We start from the raw sequence: 21,724 nt of genomic DNA, 5'->3' as shown, positions 1-21,724 counted from the left end.
GAAAATCTACCCTATAATCTTAAATGCCATTTGGAATCTGCTTCTAAATTCCAGTCTGCACTCCCAGATTGTTGCTTGTGCTCGCTTAATAAGAATAAGAAGAAATAACTTGCATTTATATAGTGCGTTTCACGACCTCGGGGTGTCCCAAAGTGCTTAACAGCCAATGAACTTTTGAAGTGTAGTCACTGTTGTAATGTAGGAAATGTAGCAGCCAATTTGCGCACAGCAAAGTCCCACAAACAGCAATGTGATAATGACCAGATAATCTATTTTTTGACGGATAAATATTGGCCAGAACACCGTGAGAACTCCCCTGCTCTTCTTCGAAATAGTGCTGTGGGATCTTTTACATCCACCTGTGAGGGCAGACAGGGACTCGGTTCAATGTCTCATCCGAAACGCAGTACCTCCGACAGTGCAGCACTCCCTCAGCATTGGCACTGGGAGTGACTAGAGACTTGAGCCCATAATCTAGTCAGAGTGGGACTTGAACCCACAACCTTCTGACTCAGAGGTTTGAACACTACCACTGGGCCATGGCTGACACCGTGAGCCAGATCAGATCTGGACCAGGTGCACAAGTGTGAGTGAATCCACGGTCTAGGCTCAGGTAAATAGTGGTCACTTGGGCATGGAACTAGAGGGCAACAATGGAATCTTACCACAGTGAAGGGGTCAACAGTTTGAGAAGACTGAAATGAAGGTCTTTCAGGGTTAGCAGGAACGAGTCCTACTAGTTTCCTATTAAGGTCACTAAAATTACAAATCCTGCCCATCACCATAACCTTTCAAATTTATGTAAAGAATCCTCTCCCAACTAATATGTTTCCAAGGAAACAGAATAGAAATATCAGAATGTGGTCAAATCTGATGCCAATTGTTACCTAATACATGTTAATCGCACTTTTTGCACTTGTGTGGCATATTATTTGGGAGCTTGCTTTTCCAATTGCATTATTTTAGTGCCTATCAGTAAATCTAGGGTGACCTGTCTGGCTGTAACCTGCTATGAACTGTATATAAATGACAATGGCTTGATCCAAATTCATTCATCCATTCTTTCTATTTCTTTCTCTCTCTCTCTCTTCTCGTTCACTCGCTCGCTCTCCCTTTCTTCCTTGCTCTTCCTCTCTCTCTCTTCATGTATGGATTTGCAAACTGTAGGAACTAGTCGATGTAAGTGAATCTTGAAATAATTTTTGTTTTCTTTGAGTTATAAATGTGCATTACCTGCTCAAGCCCGCATTGCCATATTCCTGCACAGTTTAAAATAATGCTGTTTTCACTGCACTCTGCCTCGAGAGTTTAAAAAGTTAAATATTTCGGATAAAACCATTCTCAGCAGAATTTAAATCTCTATGTGTTCCAAAATGTGTCCTATGTTTTTTGGCAGAGAGGCTGATACTGGAGGAGGTTTAGCTGGTATCACTGAGCATGTTCCAAGTTGCTGACTTTTCTAGGTAGTATTTTGGAAAAAGTGAGGCATTTGCGGATATCCAGGGTGGTTAGCGACTGTACATGTTGTAGTACCTCTTTTTCCATTCAGATCCCTAATTAAGTAATCTATGTTTTTTATGTCATTTTGCATAAAGACCAGCAGGAATATTTCAGTTGAAAAGAGGAATATAATTTTTTTTTTTTAAATGCATTCTTGGAATGTAGGCGTAGCTGGCAAAGCTGGCATTTATTGCCCATCCCTAGTGGCCCTTGAGAAGGTGGTGGTGAGTCACCTTGAACCCTACAGTCCATGTGGTGAAGGTACTGCAACAATGCTATTAAGTAGGGAGTTCTAGGATTTTGACCCAACGACGATAAAGGAACGTCGATATATGTCCAAGTCAGGATGGTGTATGACTTGGAGAGCAACTTGGAGGTGATGGTGTTCCCATGCACCTGCTACCCTTGTGGTGGAGGTCATGGGTTTGGGAGGTGCTGTTGAGTGGAAAAAAATCCTTTCTAATGTGTTGCACTATTTTGCAGGGTCCACATGCTGTGAATGTGAACGGCCTTGCTGTAGTGTCTTGTTCTTCCCCAATGAATCCATTAGTCTGAAAGCCATTGTACTGTGATTAATGAGCTTTTTAATCTTTTCTTCCATTTCAGGAGCGGAACCTGGACTGGTTTCCACGTATGCGTGCCATGTCGCTGGTTAGCAGTGATGCTGAAGGAGAGCAAAATGAATTGAGAAACCTACAGGAGAAGCTGGAGTCTACAATGAAGCTGGTTACTAACTTATCTGGCCAACTGGCAGAGCTAAAGGAACAGGTGAGCAATAGAGTGACTGCCTAACTGAAAACTCCAGGCAGTAAGTAACATACTTATTAACCAAAATTGTGAAATATGTGATGCTGGGGTGAAGCTGGCATTCTCCTCTGCTGCTGAGACTTTGTGGGGAAAATCATGCCTGGAAAGAACCTGTGAATGGTTTGCTCATTAGAACAAGTATTGGTGCCTGTTTGCTTGTAATCACACTTGCCACTTCTCTTAGACAGTGAATCATTTGGCCCATTGTGCCAGCTCTTTGAAAGAGCTATCCAATTAGTCCCACTGCCCTGCTCTTTCCCCATAGTACTACAGATTTTTCCTCTTCAAGTATATATCCAATTCCCTTTTGAAAGTTACCATTGAACCTGCTTCCACCACCCTTTCAGGCAGTGCATTCTAGATCATTACAACTCACTGCATAAAACAAATTCTCCTCATCTCCCCTCTGGTTCTTTTGCCAATTACCTTAAACCTGTGTCCTCTGGTTACCGACCTTCCTGCCAGTGGAAACAGTTTCTCCCTATTTAATCTATCAAAACCCTTCATAATTTTGAATACTTCTGCTAAATCTCCCCGTAATCTTCCCTGCTCTAAGGAAAACGATCCCAAGTTCTCCAATCTCTCCACATAACTGAAGTCTCTCGTCCCAGGTACCATTCTACTAAATCTCCTTGACATCCTTCCTAAAATGCCCTTCTTTAAATCCTTTACCTTCTAATTACTACTTCCTAACTGAAGACTGAAACTTGGATTCTAAACTGGATTTTCAATGGTGCAGCAGCTGTTCGCACAGTATTTGGGTATGTCAGTATTTGGACGTGCCAATGTGTTGTACCCATGGTCTGCCATGGCTTTTCGCCTGCAGTTTCCTACCTGTAACTTCCTGATGCTGTAGGAGAAGTATTGAGTGAATATGAAACTTCTCTCTTTTTCCCCTACAAGACAAAGAGGGACAAGCTGAAGTCTCTGGAGTCATACCTAGCACAAAGGAAGATGGTACTGGTTGTTGGAGGCCAATCATCTCAGCCCCAGGACATTGCTGCTGGAGTTCCTCAGGGCATTGTCCTAGGCCCAAACATCTTCAGCTGCTTCAGACCTTCACTCCATCATAAGGTCAGAAATGGGGATGTTCACTGATGATTGCACAGTGTTCAGTTCCATTTGCAACCCCTCAGATAATGAAGTAGTCCGTACCCAGATGCAGCAAGACCTGGACAACATCCAGGCTTGGGCTGATAAGTGGCAATGACCATCTCCAACAAGAGAGAGTCTAACCACCTCCCCTTGATATTCAATGGCATTACCATTGCAGAATCCCCCACCATCAACATCCTGGGGGTCACCATTGACCAGAAAATTAACTGGACCAGCAATATAAATACTGTGGCTACAAGAGCAGGTCAGAGGCTGGGTATTCTGCAGCGAATAACTCACCTCCTGACTCCCCAAAGCCTTTCCACCATCTACAAGGCACAAGTCAGGAGTGTGATGGAATACTCTCCACTTGCCTGGATGAGTGCAGCTCCAACAACACTCAAGAAGCTTGACACCATCCAGGACAAAGCAGCCCGCTTGATTGGCATCCTATCCACCACTCCCTTCACCACCGGCGCACAGTGGCTGCAGTGTGTACCATCCACAGGATGCACTGCAGCAACTCGCCAAGGCTTCTTCGACAGCACCTCCCAAACCCGCGACCTCTACCACCTAGAAGGACAAGGGCAACAGGCACATGGGAACAACACCACCTGCACGTTCCCCTCCAAGTCACACACCATCCCGACTTGGAAATATATCGCCATTCCTTCATCGTCGCTGGTTCAAAATCCTGGAACTCCCTTCCTAACAATACTGTGGGAGAACCTACACCACACAGACAGCAGCGGTTCAAGAAGGCGGCTCACCACCACCTTCTCGAGGGCAATTAGCAATGGGCAATAAATGCTGTCCTCGTCAGCGACGGCCACAGGAGGTTGAGTCATCTTAGCCTACTATTACATGCATCCTTGTGGAATGTCTCCATGTAACATAGGCCAGTGGGTGTAGATTATCTTCTGTGTTTTCAGTTGGGGATTAGTGTGGCATGGAAATATTGAAAGGGAAAAGGGATAAATTTAAAGACATTGTTACTTCTGAATTAACCTGGGAACCAATGATGCGCATACCACTGAGACACAGTGTGAACTGCAAACACCTGCTTACCTTATTTAAAACCACAACCAGCAAATAAGGCTTTATCTAAAATTATGTACATAAATTTTCCAACTTGAGCTATAGAGATTTTACAGCTGTCCAGCTTTTAAAATGTTGCAAATGTGACAATAAGAAAAGGAAGGACTTTGTATTTATATAACGCCTTTCACATCCTTGGGACAATCCAAAGCACTTCACAGCCAATGATTTACTTTTGAAGTGTTACTGTTGTTACGTAGCCAATCACAGCAGTCAATTTACGCAGATGTGATGAATGACTGTTGATTCAGAGATAAACATTGGCCAGGACACCGGGGAGAATTCTTCTGCTGTTCTTCGATTAGCGCCATGGGGTCTTTTCCGTCCACCTCTACAGGAAGGTGGGGCCTCGGTTTAACATCCCATTTGAAAGGCGGCACCTCTGACAGTGCAGCACTCCCTCAGTACTGCCCTAAAGTCTCAGCCTAAATTATGTGCTCAAATCCTGTGGTGGGGCTTGAACCAATGATCTTCCGACTCAGAGCGAGAATGTTACCACTGAGTCAAACTAAACTAAGAAGGGCTGAATTGTTTTCCCCAGTAAATGCTAGGCCAAGGAGGGCAGAAACTTGGCTGACAGAAATTGACCCATCAAATGCGTACAACACTTGAGATTCACTTCATGTTAGCGTTGCTAATCATTCAGCTTAGCACTGTTGCACCTGTGGTTCCTGATGTGGCGATCACTTTCATTTAAGTGATTTCTGTTGAGGTAACCTTCTGTTCAGAAAACTGCTTTCAGTTTTCCCCTTTTTAATACATAAAAACCAAAATCCACTTGAGGAAAAAGGAAGTATCTTCAAAGTTACGAGGCTAAAAACGGCTTTATGCTTTCTTTCACCTGCCACATAATCCAGACGAAACCAAGACATGTTGTACTTCACATGATACATTAACTGGGACAGACCTGCAGATCAGTTCCCTTTATTTTCCACCCAGACATACTTCCCTAAAAGTAATTTTACCCGCTGTGTACTGTGTGTCGTGTTAACCCTTTGAAACTTTGCATCCTGCTTCTGCCTCGTAAACCCACTGATGTTGCAGTGAAAGTACAGTGTAGTATTATTGAAATGTGGGATGAAACTTGAAAACTATAGTTACTTTTTTTTTAAAAACATTGTCATTTGATTGCTGACAGCCTGTTAAGACAGAGATGCTCCATTTGGTGTGTCTCATGCAATAGTGAATATCACTAAATGGTGTCCTGTTATTAAAGTTCTCTCCATTTGACTTCAAAAGACCTATCCAATGCCACTCCTCCCCAAACTCCATAGTCTTTGTCCTCTCACCAGCAACAGTATCTCACTGTTGCTGTACATGAGAAAGTTACTGGTGTTTTCTGTTCAGTTTCTGTTATGTGCTGACCCATCAGGGACTTTTCACTTGATTTGAACAATGGCCATCCAATGGGTCACTGTCAAGAGCAGCTTTATATTCTATCTGCAAGGCAGCTGCTTAGAGAGCGCTGGTGCTTTCTCCAAACATTATTATTTAGATCTATAATATTCGAGGAAAGACGTGCTGTCTTGGTCTATTGACACTCAAAGCTGATCTTGTTATCAAATCGTGCAGTTCTCCACTTCCATAGAGATTTTATAGCCAGGGTTATAGACGGCTATTTTTTAAAAATTTGACCTGAAGTCCCGAATGATATGTTGTCTCCCTGCTGCCAAGGTGAGGGAAATCACAAAGTGGGTAGATAAATATATGGAAAGGAAGGGAGAGCATCTGCAATTCATGGCCGATGTTGAAACCAATAACGTAGAAAGAAGTACATTTAAGGCCTTGCAACGGATGCTTAACGAGTTAGGCACCGGACTGAAAAATAAGACTGCAAGGTTGGTAATCTCCAGATTGCTTTCTATGTCACTGGCTAGACAGGTTAAGGAAAGAAAGAGCAGCACGTGACTGCAGGGTTTATGAATGAGGGAAGGGTTCATGTTCTTAGGGCATTGGGGCGATTTCTGGAACTAGAGTAGGCTTTACTAAAGGGACTGCCTTCATCTGAACCGAAACAGTACCAATGTCCTTTCGGAAAGGGTGTGAGGATGGATTTAAACTAATATGGCAGCAGGGTGAGGAAAGTCTAGGAGACTAGAGGGGGAGAGCAGGATTAATAAAAGCTGTTGGAATAGAAGCAGAAGGCTTAGTTGAATTAAATAATGAGAAAATATGATCAGATGAGAAAAGGAAAAGACTGTGAGATAGTGAAAGATATAAAAAAAAAATTGTTGTAAAAGGAGCAAGGGATTTCAAAAAAATGAAATGCAAAACCAGGAAAATGAATAAGGATCAATGGTCCAAAAAATTGGAGCCAGGGTTGAATGGTATGTGTTTGAAAGCCAAAGCAGACAAAACAAATTTAGAGAGTTAGAAGCATTAATAATGATGGAGGGATCATAATATAGTAGCAATAACAACGGCATAGCTTAGGTTCGGACAGAATTGTGAAATTAATATTCTCGGATATCAGGAAATATAGGGAGGGGAAAAAAGGAAAGGGTGACTATGTTAATGAAGATCCTATCACTGTATTAGAATATAAGAATGTCCTGGAGTTTGCATTAAGACAGAATCCATTTGAATAGAGTTAAGAAATAGGAAGGGAAATAGTACAATTCTTGGCATGCATTATAGGCCAAACAGAGGAGATGGGATAAAGGTCAAGATCAGCAGTCAGTTCAGAGAGCTATACAATTACAACAGGAAAATAATATTGGGTGAGATTAACTATCCCAAGATATACTGGAATAAAGGTAACTCATTTGGTCAAAGTGAGGAATGCTTTTTAGAATTCATTCAGGACTGCCTCCTAGATCAGTATGTTTCTAGTCCAACAAGGAGATAATTCATTCTAGGAAATGAAGTGGGACAAGTAACTGATGAGCGAAGAAGAGCAATTGGGAAATAGTGACCAGGTGCAATCCAAGAATAGAAAAGGATGAGTCAAAGATAAAGGTGCCGGACTGGAAAAAAGGTTAAGTTCAGTGAGATAAAGAGGGATCTGACCCAAATTAACTGGCCAGATAAGTTAGCAAACAAGTCGACATATTGGGTAATTGTCAAATATGCGATGTGGGTAATTGTCAAATATGCGATGTGTAGACACATAGCAAATACTTTCCTCTAAGGCAAAATGAGAGTACATCAAAGAATAGAGTTCCATGGATAAATAGAGAGGTTAAAACTAAACAAACTTGAAAGTGAGGCATATGATAATATCACGTTAGGGCTGACAGTACTAAAGAAAACAATGAATATAGGAAGTGTAGTCAGGAGGTGAAAAGGGAGATGAGAGGCTAAAAGGGAATATGAGAAAGGCTAGATAAAAGATAATATAAAAGGAAATAGAGTTTTTATAAACATATGAAAAGTAAGAGTAACTAGAGAGAGTAGGACCATTCAGGGATGAAGCAGGGTGTCTAATTGTTGAGGATGACTGTATAGTGGAAATATTAAATAAATATTTTTGCACCAGTTTTTACAAATGATGGTGAAAGTGAGAACGTAGGTGTACTGGGGGAGGATATGGAACAATTGTCAGAGATAATTACAAAAGGAATTACTTATGAGAAAATTAGCAGACTCCAAGTGGATAATGGTCCTGATGACTGCTGAAAGAAGTCAGAGAGGAGATGGTGGAGGCTCTGGCCTCAATTTTTATGCCTCGTAAACTATGCAAGTTGTGCTGTGGGTTGGAGAGTAGTCAATATAAAACTCTTGTTTAAAAAGGAAAGAGAAGAATAAACCGACTAACCATGGACCAGTTAGTCATTTGTGTCCAAACTCTTAGAATCCATAATTCAAGGTGAAATTAGTGAGCATCTAGAAATGCAATAGTTAATCAAGGACACACCCAGCATGGATTTGTTAAAGGCAGGTCATATTTGACAAGCTTAATAGTGAGTTTTTTGAGCAATTGGATATATATTTTTTTTTTAAAAACTTTTCAGGCTTTTGGCAAAGGTAATGGCACATGGAATTATGGGCAATATAGTCACATGAATAGAAATATGGTTGGAGAGCAGAAAGTAAAGCATTGGGGTAAAAGGAAGTTTCTTGAATTGAAATGATGTGGTGAGTGGTGGTCGACTGGGATCTATCATCTACTATAAACATAAATGGTCTGAACTTAGGAATTGAGGGAACAATATCACAATTGGCCGATAATGCCGAACTAGGGGATTGGCACATGGTGATGAGGATTGTGAAAGATTGCAGCAGGTCACAGATCAGTTAGCAACATGGGCAGATGGGTGACAAATGCAGTTCAGTGTAGAAAAATGTGAAGTAATACATTTTGGAAGTTAAGAGTAAGGAAAGGTTTTAAATGAAGCAGAGGGACCTTGGTGCACAGAATCATAGATCATTAAAAGTGACAGAACAATAAGGTCATAAAAAGGCAAACAGAATCCTTGGTTTTGTACCTAGATGTATATAATATAGAAGCAGTCAGGTAATATTGAACTTGTACAAAAGCTTAGGCTGCAACTAAAGTATTGTGTGCAACGTTGGGCAACCCATTATAAGGGAGGATATAGAAATAATGGAAAGGGTGCAGTGTAGATTCACTGGGATGTTTCAAGCAATGAAGGATTACATTTATAAAGAGAGATTTGAGAAGGTAGGGCGTTTTCGCTGCAACGGGGAACGTTAAACGGTGACCTGATGGAGGTCTTCAAAGCTATGAAGAGTTATGATGAGGGAAATAATAATAGATTGTTTCCAGTGGCTGGTGAGATGGTAACAAAATGGCACAAAATTAAATGACAGCCAGAAAAGAATTGAGAGGTTCGAAAAAGAAATCTTCAAACAGAGGGTGGTTAGAATATTCAATTTTCTGCCACAAATCATTGTTGAAGCAAAGTGCATAAATTATTTTAAAAGGCAATTAAGATTGTTTTGTTAAACAAAGAGGAATATTAAAGAGTACGGAGAATGAGCAGGAATTTGGGATTAGACAAGGTAGGAAAAAAATCACCAGAACAGACTTAATGGGTTGTAACATTCTGTGAGATTTAGACTGGCATGGGGGCTGTTTTTAGATTTGGAATGCCTGTGTAGTGCAGCAGGCTGCCTGGTTACCAGACTCTGCCAGCTTACACAGCTTGTTGGTGTATTTTTACTATTCCACAAGGATATTCCTGTACACAGTCCTTGTGGTCTTCCCTCAGCTGGCGCCCATTCCATTGCCTTCTAAAGAAACCAGTCTTCAACTGTGTGGCACTTGTGCTCTCTCCAGCACAACCTTCTCAGTTACTGTATGAGAACGCCTGTCGTTCCACAAATCTAATGCCCAACATCCTCCTTACACAAGCGCAGAAACATGCAGGCTCTCCTCCTATGCATTTATCAAGTCCAAATCTTCGTATCACACAGAGGTGTCGACTGCATGCTAGCCTCCGACATGCTTCTTTCCACTTCCTCTGATATGCCTTTCCTTCTCAAATGTTTTCTGTGATGTGTTAAAAACATTGCTTCAGTGAATACAAGGTACTGTTGCTGAAAAACCAAGGCACAGACTTTATTGGCTTCCAGTCTCTCCAGATAAATGCCTTTTTCAGTCTTGATTTAAGATACAACAGAGAGAAAATACAAACAAAAGAGAGCAGGAGTTTCATCCCCTCAATTTGTGTTTATAAAGGGCTAGATTTGAAAGGTGTGTACTGGCTCTAATTGGAACCCATTTAACTTGCTGGTTGCTGGTAAAGTTGTTCTGTGATTCAGTGCCAGTCATTGAACTCCTTGAGGGTGAAACTGTTCTGGGGCAGTAGCGCAAAATGGACAATAGCGAATCGGCAGCCCATCGCTGGAAAATAGAATCGGGCAGGGCATAAAAAGGGCGGCCGATTCGCAATCACCTGTTTTGCGCTACTGCCCAAGAACTGTTTCACCTTCCCTTCCCTTCCCCCCCCCCCCCCCCCCCCCCCAGGGCCTTGTGTTTCGGTTGAAACCAGCACTCATTCCGTTGTGCTTTTTGCTTAATGGAAAAGTGCACTTCTACACCCAGTGCTATTCATGTCACACTAGAGACCTAAGTAACAATTGGCTTTCAGTTCCTGAATAAAATATGTCATGGGTTCCTGCATCAATTTATAGATTGTCTTTTGAGGGTGGGGGGGGGGGGTCTAATAGAACACTTTCAAAATCCTCCCCCTCTCCCCATTGCAAGAGAGCAAACAGGTGGCAGTACTGTTGTGTGAACAGCTACAGGGATGCACATGGAGTGAAACCCTCCCTCCTTGTAGTAGGACCTCTGTTTAGTGCATTGCATACCCTCCCCCACCAACTGCACAGCTAAGACCCTAAAGTTGTGACCCAAGTATAACCATTGATGCCCACTACTCTGCAGCATGGTGCATTAGTAAGCTGCTCTTTTGTTTGATTCCCTCCTTCTCTCTCTCTCTCTTTATTTAAAGAAGTTGATGGCAGCAGGATCTCCAACACACACAATCTATGGCGAGACATGCATTCGTAAATAAAACGCGTGGCAGCTCGTGTGTAACGGTGATTCAGACAAAAACCTTAAAGGTGGATGTGACTCATCTCTCAACCTGCGAGAGCTGAAAATAAGTGGCATTTACAGTAAACTCGAGCCTTGAACGTGTAACCTGAAACTGAGGATCTCCTGCCCAATCTGTCTCATGCAGTAAAATCACAGCTCATTTGTTGTCTGGGTGGGTGCAGCAGATAAAACTCCTTTGACATCTAACAGCCCAAAGTGATGTCTAAAGAAAAGCTTTATGGGGCTCATTTTTTTTTGCAAGTCGTTTTACTGATTTCAAGGTTGCTTACTTCATTTTTGAGGAGGGTGAGTAAAAGGAAACATAAACTCTTTGCCCTTATTCCCAATATGAGGTTTGTTCTATTTCCAACAGACTGAATGCTTAGTTGTTGAAATGGATACTGTTTTCTTTTTGGAACTGAACATTGCTACACTTTTGCAAGGTGATTAATCCAGAGGGCCTCTATTACAACTACTATTATGCATCTTACATGTGGCTGATGGGTTTTGAATGTCGTGCAGTACTGAGTAAAAAAAATGTAACCACATTGGTAGGCAGCAAGCTTCTTAACTATCAAGCTATGGGATTGTTTCACTTACTGGGGGTTGGATCTCGCTTGGAGGGTGCCGTTGAGAATGGTGGTGGAGTGTTGGTATGTACAAGCCGAGTCAGTGTACAGGGTTAGAAGTACTGCTCTACACTGTGCGCCTTCACATCGTACAGGTGTACACTACCCCACTTTGAGTTAAACAGCTTGAAAATGATGGGAGTTCCACAATTGCTATGGTCAGATCATCGGAAACGGTGACAGATTACTAAACTAGTGAAATGAATACAGCCTGGGGTATTTTTCTCTAACAGTAAGATGGCACAGAAAGAGATTACTTTTGCTCACCGTCGCTGAGACTATCACTGGAAACGAGGAAACAGACTGGTCTGCAGTTCCAGTAAACCAGGTTAATGCGGAAATGTAGGAGGAGCTCTTATTCCGACGTAGGAGGAAAACAAAGTCCTGTGCAGTGGCCCCGTCACTGTGCGTAAGTGTGAAACCTTAGCCCATGTTGTTTGTGCTTTCGTTTTTTTGAAGGAAAAAAAGTATGGAATTGTAGAATCTCAATCTGAGATCTGGGTTAAAATTCCAGTTCTGACTGACATTCCACTTTAGATATCCAAATATGTTTTCATTCCTAAACAGTCGTTCGATGGAATTGTTTCCCAACTCCAGCTAGGGTACTTAGTGAACCCAGTAAGGGTTTTTGAAATGCTAAGGACCAGTTCCTCCATCATCTCCAAAACATGAAGTGGTGGAAGTTAATTAAAATAATTTACATCAATGGAGAATCTGAGACTATCAGTCCTGTTGACCATATTCGGAGCAGTGAACACCACAGCCCAGTCTGTCCCTCACTTCCAGCTCAAGGCCGACAGAATTTGGGCAAGGAGGCTATAGAAACATAACTGCTAAAGGCTAGGGGGAGGAAGTTTCCGCTAGTTTTGCACTCAGATTCCAACGCAATCCGGGCGCAATCGGCCGAACAACGCAAAAGAACGGGGGAATTTAAAACATAGGTGAGTTATGCCCAAAGCCACTTATGCTGGTGTTTTTTGCGATCTTTTACACTGGTTCAAGATTCGATTTGCCCAAAACTGACCACATCTTCAGGTTGAAATTGCGAGTTTCCACCGATTGCGCTGGTTCGGGAAGGCTCTTTGAATTGCACTCATTTTTTTAGGCACACAGGCACAAGTAGGTTTGTTTTAAAAGTTTTTTCCATATCAAAAATATTTAGTTTACTAAGAAACTGACTAGTGTACACCAATGAAACGGTTCGGTATTTTTTAAAAGTCATTTTCAGTGATTTTAAATCAGGTTACTCACAGGCGGAGGACTGGAAACCCTTATTAAAAATGCTTATTTTTGGTGATAAACCCATTTTCAGCTGTATTAATAAAACTGCACCAGGTTACCAGTATTAAATACATCAAGGAATACTTTTTAAATGGAAAGAGAGAAAAAAATGATTACATTCTATTACGCTGCCCGATTGGGCTGGTTCATAGAAGATTTTACATTTGCGATTATGCAAATGAATTTTTGCATTAACTTGAAGTGTGACCTAACCAACGCAATTTCAAGTGCATTTAGGCCCCAATTTCCTGATTGTGCCCAAAGCGGAGTCTCTACCCCCTAGGTTTTTTTGTTGATTTTTAAATTGCCGTACCCACTACATTTTTATCTTTTTTTCTTTTCCCTCTGATAAACAGATGATCTGAACATGAAAACAAGAAGCAAAAATAGATGGGACTCTGTTTGATTAGAATACATAAATAATTCTGGAATAAAGCTGCAGCATGCAAGTCTGTTCTAGTTTCAGTCCAAGAATAAAACAGAATTCGCATTGGACCCAGTTTTTAAAAAAAAAAATTCTTCCTGTAGAGCCAAGAGGAGCAGGAGTGCACCCTTGACTCCACAGGCATCGTGATTGCACCTCCACATAGCCCGCTCCAATCCCCATCCCGGGACTTGATCATTGAGTAAATAGATGAGGCCTGAAGTCCAATTGCTATCGATCCTCGGGCCTCTTAGTTTGGGCTTGCGCTATTTGTGCAGCGCCAAGTCTCGAAAACAAGCCCAGACTAATTTTTACCCTTAAATATATATATTTTTTAATAGACTTGGAACACTGACACCATTTTAAATCTCCATGGTATCGAAAGGCCCTCAAAACCCTGATACAATCAAAGGTATATTCTTCATTCATTCAGCCTGATGCATGGGAAGATGGTTGTGGTTGTCAGAGGGCCACCTAAAGACAGCATCCTCAGCCAAACCATTTTCAGCTACTTCATCAATGACCTTCCCTCTCTCATAAGGTCGGGAGTGAGGCTGTTTGACAGCAATTCTACAATGTTCAGACCATTCACAACTCCTTCAATTATTAAGCAGCCTGTGCCACCCTACAGCAAGACCTGAACAACATCCAGGCTTGAGGTGATGATGTCTTGCCACATAAGTGCCAGGTAGTGAGTATTTTCAACAAGAAAAGGTACAACAAATCCCCTACCATCAACATCCTGGGGGTCACCATTGACCTGAAGCTTAATTGGACCAGCCATATTAACCCCATGGCTACAAGAGCAGGGCAGTGGCTGAGTACTCTGCAACAAGTGGCTCAAATTTATTGCCCATCCCGAACTACCCTGAGAATGTGGTGGTGAGCCACCTTCTTGAACTGCTGCAGTCTGTGTAGTGAAGGTGTTCCTACAATACTGTTAGGTGAGGAATTCCAGGATTTTGACCCAGCGACGATGAAGGAACAGTGATATATGTCCAAGTCAGGATGGTATGTTACTTGAAGGGGAACTTGGAGGTGGTGGTGGTCCCATGAGCAGTCAAGACCAAGTGCAGTCACTGGGTGAAGTGGGGTTAGAAAGAGGGGTCAATTGGGCCAGAACATGTAAACATAATTTAGTCACCATTTTAAAGTCATACATTGTCCTCATTTTTATATAATACTTTGATTTTACATTTATAGTTAAATAGCGAAATAACAACAATTTAGAAGAAAATAAATTGAGTTAGTTGGACTAAAGGAGTTTCTTTTCAAGTTTAGGCTGAGGACCTGGGAGATGCAACAGTGCCCCCACTGGCAGAGGGTGTAATTATTGCCTGATAAGTTTATAAAGGCACTTTCATTATAAATGTGGACATAGGAAAAAGGTGACACAATTGTGTCAAGAACATGACAATAGGCAGTAAGTTTTGTTGATGGGAGGTGTGCATAGATTATTACTATATAATAGTTTTTTTTTACTGTAGAATAGATTTCATGACCAATCATTTTTGAAGCAATTTTTAATAACTTTATAAAGTTATTGATATTGGCTTCCCATCTGGAGATTTACTTTCCATATCTCTACATTGGTTGATCACGATTTCTGGTGCATTAGTTGATGCTGACACTTGCATCTCCATGTGTTATCATGGAGCTAATGTCCATGAGAAGCCTTATGTTATCTACTATACGCTATCATTTCTGTAAATGTATGAGATATGCCAATCTCGCCATTGAATTCATCGGGAACAAATTCACTCAATTAGTATTGGCTTCTCTGCAGAATGAAACGTTAAGTTGCATTGTATACCTTCAGCTCCAGGTCAGTTAGAGATTTAGGCACATGAGTTCAGGCCACGCATCAAAACAATTCAAAATGACAGCGTCAGATGAGTAAAAAGCTGGATTGCTTGCAGGACTTGCTGTATACCCAAGGCACTTTTGAAATGAGGACTTCTTCCTACCAAGGTCATTGGGTTAAATATATATGAGATTGGCAGAAATCAGTGCCGTAATTACTGTGGCACCTGACGCCAACAGATACAGTTCTCTTGCCAATGCACAAAATATAAAGCAAACTGCTGGCAATCTGTGGTCAGTGCCACTAGAGCAAGTGGTGTGGACTGCAGCCCAAGGAATCCAACTTGGCAGGCATTTGCACCTCAGAATTTCCAGGTTCCCCTTGAACTTAATGAATGCTCTTTTCTGGGGACCACGCTGAAATTTCAGGAAACGCTTGCAAAATCTAAAACCAAATCTCCTAGAATGGTTTCTCAAATAGTAGTCCTCAAAATAATCCTCATCGTCTGAGGAGTCTGATTCATGCACAAGATTGATAGAGAAATAGCAAGTAATTTGGGCATCTCTATTGGATGAGGAAGTTTTGGTTCCCAAATCTGTTATAATCAACCCATTTTCCAGAGGCGTGAGCATCAGGGAAATGTTGAGCAAGATTTATGAGTTTTAAAAAAATGTATGAGGCAAAACCAGCTCCATCTGTTTAAATGGGTTTGTAACCCATTTTTTTTTAAAAGTGAGACACATTAAAAGCAGCTTAACCAAAATGAGTGAGATTTTGGCAGTTACGCCATTTTCCCTTTTCATCAGCATAACTTGTTGGATCTGATTAACAGCTAGACATGGCAATGCTGGGTCTAAAATGCTAGCTTGATATCAACCACAATGGTCTTGAGATAAATGTACTGAGCAGATTGCTGCTATGTCTCACCTTGAAAATTGACTGCTCCCTTCCTTCTTGGCTCGTAAGCACATGAGCTGTCAACGGTGTGGCAAGATCTGCTGTTTTCTCCAAGCACCACCTCCATTTAAAAATAGTGGCAGAACAAACACATCCCTACAGTGAGGTACATGATATGGCACAGTGTTGCTCTTCTGACCTCAGAGCCAAAGAGAGGTTTTCTTTCCTAACCTCAGTCAGCTTCCAGAAAATCTTTCATACTTCAATGGATATGATTCATCTATTTGAGCCATGATGATAACTTCATAAATGATTCTTCTCTGTCCTCTCTTTATATACAGTATTTACTGTATAAATCACCACGTTCACTTTTAGCCCACATGGTGGTTGTTGCAGCCTCATCATCTGCCACTGATGGGAAAATTAGTTGGGGAGTACCTACTGGCATCCAGGTTCATGAAAGGTACCTGCTAACAACTACAACAATAACTTGCATTTATATAGCACTTTTAACATAGTAAAACATCCCAAGGCGCTTCACAGGAGTGTTATCAGACAAAATTTGATACCGAGCCACATCATGAGATATTAGGACAGGTGACCAAATGCTTGGTCAACGAGGTAGGTTTTAAGGAGTGTCTTAAAGAAGGACAGAGGGGTTTAGGTAAATTCGACATTTTAAACACCAAACCATTCCTGTCCAACATGTGGATCATCTTTTGCACCAGCTGGCATCTGATCCATTTGAACCAATGATTTCTTGCATAGATTTCTACTTTGCATTTCAACTTTCAAAGGTTCATGTGCTGGTGTTTGACCCATTTCATTTTGGACAGTGGACAGTCAATGTGGCACATCTGAAGCTCATGCCTGAAATTTTACCCTTTGCCATGTCTCAGGAAATTATACTGCTAAGATTTTATCTACAACCACACGCTCCTTAAAAGGAAACATTACTTTGTTGATATATCGAGTCAGGCATTCCATGTCTGATAGAACCAAGGGCATCCTCCAATCTAGACTGCTTGTTTTCTTTGATAACAAAACATTAGGTAAGCAGTTTGTGCAAAGCAATCTGGATAAATGGATTTTAGCCTCCCCCACACCCCATTGTAAGTCACTCTATCAACTCCCTTAAATGGCCTGGGTGAGCACCAGGCAGAGCTACTGCCCAAGAATTGGTGCTCACTACAAATCAGACTAGGAAAGTTGTATGCTGTAGCAGCACAAATTCACAATGAATGAATGAACAAACCTGCATTTATATAGGGGCTTTCCCAACCTCAGGATGTCCCAAAGCACTTTACAGCCAGTGAAGTACTTTTGAAGTAGTCACTGTTGTAATGTCGGAAACGTGGCAGCCAATTTTGCACACAGCAAGGTTTCACAAAAAGCAATGTGATAAATGACCAGATAATCCGTCGTAGTGATGTTGGTTGAGGGATAAATATTGGACAGTACAATAATGTTTTTGGCCTGCTGACTGCTGTCGCGAACAACCCCCAGGAGGCCTGCTCCCAATGCCCCAAAAGATTAAACAAATTTATTTACCTGAGATAAGTAAAATGTTACTGGCTGCCCTTTTCCAGAGTCTGCCCCCCAACCTCCAGTGCCCAGCTTGTTCAAGACAGATGACTGGCCGGTGGAATCTCTGGGAAATAACATAGGAGGCATTACTCCCACATCATTTACATACAATTTAAATGGTCCAAGTAAGGAACAGGAGCGGGCCATTCCGCCCCTCGAGCCTGTTCCTCCATTTAATTAGATCATGGCTGACATGCATATCAACTTAATTTACCTGCCTTTGCTCCATATCCCTTGATACTCTTACCCAACAAAAATCAATCTACTGGGGGGGGGGAAAGAGAGTTCCAGATTTACACTTCTCTGTGTGGGAAAAGTGCTTCCTGATTTTTGTTCGTGAATGACCCAGCTCTAATTTTAAGAATATGTCTCTTTGTTCTTGATTCCCCCACCAGAGGAAATAGCTGCTTCGTATCTACCCTATCAAATCCTTTTAACATTTTAAACACCTTGATGCTGGGAATGCCCCGGGAAATATGCATCAAGTGCAAATAGGACGGAGACGTGGCATTACTGGTCTCCACTTATTCTTGCTTTCCCTGATGCCCTAGAGACTGGCACTTGGTGAAAGAAAATGAGTCTTAGCTGGTCAGGAACCACCAGGAAAATGAAAGCTTGTTTTGTTTGTGCAATTGGCCAGGGTGATGAGCGACATGCACTGAGTCACCCCTGACTCTGTCTGCCAGGCATTTGATTGGATACGTAGCTTTAGGAAGCACTACCGATTGGATATAGCAACTCAAGATTATCAGAGTTTTGAGACTGTTCCATTCCAAGAAAACGTCTACACTAAGTCAGAAAATTCCACCTTCACCTTTTCTGTGCTATTTATATGAAGGTTGAACGAAAGAGATAGAATGTGAGTTTACTTACTGCAGGTATAGGCTTCTTCATTTACTGAGTTCAACCTCCACCTACAAAGGTCCCACCCTACATGCCTTTTTGATTATCTCTATCTGACCAGACTCAAACCTGCAGCTCACTTCTGGTGTATGCGTGATATTTTTTATTCTCTATCGTATTAACTGAATTCCGCCTGCTGCATTCTCCTTTTTAAAAGGTCTTGGGCGCACTTACAGAATGAAGTCTGAAGTATATGATGTTAGGGAAGACAGCATAACATTCATGGCACCAACTTCTAAAAGGGGACAATGCCTCAGTGATTCCCCTCATTAATTTGGACGTGGAGTATAAATTATTTAAAGAATGAGGAAGAGTGTTCCTATTAGCAGACAGCCTCTGCGGGGTAATGTACACAGCTGCATCTGCTGCACTGCAAAAGCTCAGGATGTGTACAAACCTATAATAGTACATATAGAAATGCTCCAAAAATGTAAATTGCTTGTTGCTAATGCATTATAATTAGGCAGCTGTTTGCTGGGTTTTTTTAAGATTATAATAATTTCCCCTGCTAGAGTGTACCATTATAAACTGCAAAAACATCTGCCTGTTTATTCACACCGTTAATGTGTAATGTGGATCACACGAAAAGTAACAGAAGCCTCTCCATACTGAAAGTAATCAATTTGAACTGGTCAGATACAAGTGATGTCGGGAGGTTGGATGGGCATTCCATTATCAGATGATCTGCCAATGTAAACTGTTACGAAATCATATGACTCAAATCCTCTGAGCAATTTTAATACGTTGTGTTTCTGAGAATATAAATTTCTCAAGAAGCACTATTTTAATGGAACATTTTGTGTTTTTTTTTTAGATGACTGAGCAAAGGAAGCAAAAGCAACGAATCGGTCTCCTTGGGCATCCTCCGCACATGAACATTAACCCACAGCAACCGGCCTGAGCAAGATGATGGCACTTTGGATCGAAACAGATGGGCTCAGGACCTTTCACCCAACTACTGAACCATTATAAGTCATCAAAATGTTTACTTGTGTGCACCATAGGAATAAATGACACTTCTTAGTCTTGAAGGTTTCTTGCTACTATACCTAGATCCCGAAGGAACCTCTCGTCACACTCGTTGGCATATTCTGCTTCCATTGCTGTTAAAGAAGGAATCCCAAGTGTTCTTTAAAAGGTCTCCATTTGGAAGCAGCAGGGTTGTATAATAATAAAAAAAATAAGCACATTTGAAGAACCGACTGTCACGATAATGAGTAGGGCAGAGGTTTTTGTATGTACAGAAAAATAGTTGTGTAACCAGTATTTAATGTCCTATTTTTGTAAGTTGACTGTGCAATATGACTAATGAATATGCAAATACTCTATATAACTTTGCATTTGTAGATGAGCACTGAAATGTACTACCTGTGAAGAGCCACATTGTCTTTTGCTAAATGAATAGCCACCTGTTTATTTTCTTTGAAGCTGAAAAAGGATGAATGGAGAACTTTTTGTATATTTGCTGCCTTAGTTTAGTTTTGTATAAGTACCTCAGTTTACAGATGGCAAACAAGTCAGTGACCAAGACAGTAGTGTTAATGACTGAAAATATACACAAAGCACTAATATTATACAAGTCAAGCGTGATATTGACAGTTGTAAGATGCATAAGAAAAGCTATTTAATAAATATATAAAGCTGCTTTGGTGGGAGTACTCTGACGTTTTTTTCTGGTATTTTAATATTTATTACCTATTGCTATCCAGGTTTATAACTTAATCTTGGAGGAATGTTTAGATGGTAAACTGTTAAACATGAGAATATTATTGTTCCAAATTGGTTAGTGCGGTGGGTTAGCACATTCTCTTTTCACACTTGGAATTCCCCACAAGATCAAAACCCCGGCTTCTTTTTGTATGCAAAATAAGTATTCCCCCCTCTTCCCTGTCCTCAAGTGGTACAGTCCCCACCGCATATAGCGGGCATGTTCAAGCTAACGCGGTTTGCCCGCTATACACGGTGGGCGGTAAAACCAATGCAATGAAATAACTCCCGAAGCTGTCTGAAGTCTCCACTATCCCACTGCCTTCCGTAATTGTTAACAGTGCAAACAACCGATTGGAGCTCCTTGAAGACCTGACTTTGGCTGAAATCAGCGAAGCCTTTAAATTGGTACGTACCTATACTGAAATGCACCAAATAGCCGGCGTACTTAATACATTTCAAGAGGCACCTTTGTAATTGACGCCTATGGTAATGACAAATGGTTAGCGCTATTTGCCTGATATAGCGGCTATCCATGAAAAGAATGGACAGTGTAAGTGGTGGGAACTGTATGTATGTATATATGTAATAGAAAAGGTAGGGAGGCCAAATGCCATAGTTGCAGCTGATTTTTTGTTTTGAGTGCCATTCGAATTATAAATTCAGTATATCGGGCCAGAATTTATTGTAGCCGGCGAAGCCGTTCGTGGGACTTGCCCTTGCTCGTTTAATTTCCATGAGATTTTGTATGGCAAGTAGAGAGGGCCTCCTGCAGGGCATCTGGGACCTGTGTAAACAGGGCAAGCAGCTGTGTATCTCCTTAACCAATCAGATTGAAGCATAGTTAGTGAACAGTGCAGAGTCTGAATCAGGAAATGTAAGTTAGAATAGTGAATTCAATGTCAAATCAGGTAAAGAAAGTAAAATAAAGAGAGGGAAGGAAAGATTGGATTAAGAAAAAGAGACAAAGAAAAAGTAATAAAAAATTTAATTTACGTTTTTGTAAAGAATCTCCAACTACAGTTAAAAGTTGAAGGAATGAGACTCCACACTTGTAAAAGTTAATTTTCAGTACCAGAGAGGTTGTTGAGCAGTAATTAAGACTAATCAGGCTGTTAAAAAGGGTACTTAGACTGAAATGGACAAGCCCTAATTCTCTGTGACGAGTTTACTTTCTATCTACCGTGCAAGTACAGGAACTTCTCGTTGATCAATGCATTTCACTGGTGAGTCAGACAGTGAGATGCTGTTTTCGGGAAGCTATCAGCAGAGCGACGCATCTCTGACAGAAATTTCCAGATTTTTGAGTTTAATCACGCATCTGCTCTCGCCTGAAGTTGCTGTGTGATTTCTGTATAAATAACAGTGAGTGTCATTAGCCTCACCATTACTTTGACAGTAAATTCTGGCCCATTATGTTTTACTGCTCATGTTAGGACTCTTGAATGGCCTGGATCTCAGACTTCAAGTTGAGGAAAGATATGGGC

At 41.3% G+C, this 21,724-nt stretch overlaps 1 protein-coding gene across 6 annotated transcripts in view; it reads left to right on the top strand.

The window, feature by feature from the left end:
* itpr1b (inositol 1,4,5-trisphosphate receptor, type 1b) overlaps window positions 1–20,174 on the top strand; it is a 439,399-nt gene extending 419,225 nt beyond the window's left edge. For all 6 annotated transcript variants that reach the window (XM_067998943.1, XM_067998947.1, XM_067998944.1 and 3 more), the window contains 2 exons: window positions 2,107–2,268; window positions 19,345–20,174. In XM_067998943.1, the coding sequence (XP_067855044.1) occupies window positions 2,107–2,268; window positions 19,345–19,431 (249 nt within the window). In that variant the 3' untranslated portion in view covers window positions 19,432–20,174. The remainder of the gene's footprint in view (window positions 1–2,106; window positions 2,269–19,344) is intronic.
* Window positions 20,175–21,724: the final 1,550 nt, after the last annotated feature.

Source organism: Heptranchias perlo, chromosome 17 (genome assembly GCF_035084215.1).
Source record: "Heptranchias perlo isolate sHepPer1 chromosome 17, sHepPer1.hap1, whole genome shotgun sequence".
Classification (NCBI taxonomy): Eukaryota; Metazoa; Chordata; class Chondrichthyes; order Hexanchiformes; family Hexanchidae; genus Heptranchias; species Heptranchias perlo.
The sequence above is the reverse complement of the archived record's forward strand: the minus strand, read 5'-3'. Positions and strand labels throughout refer to the sequence as shown.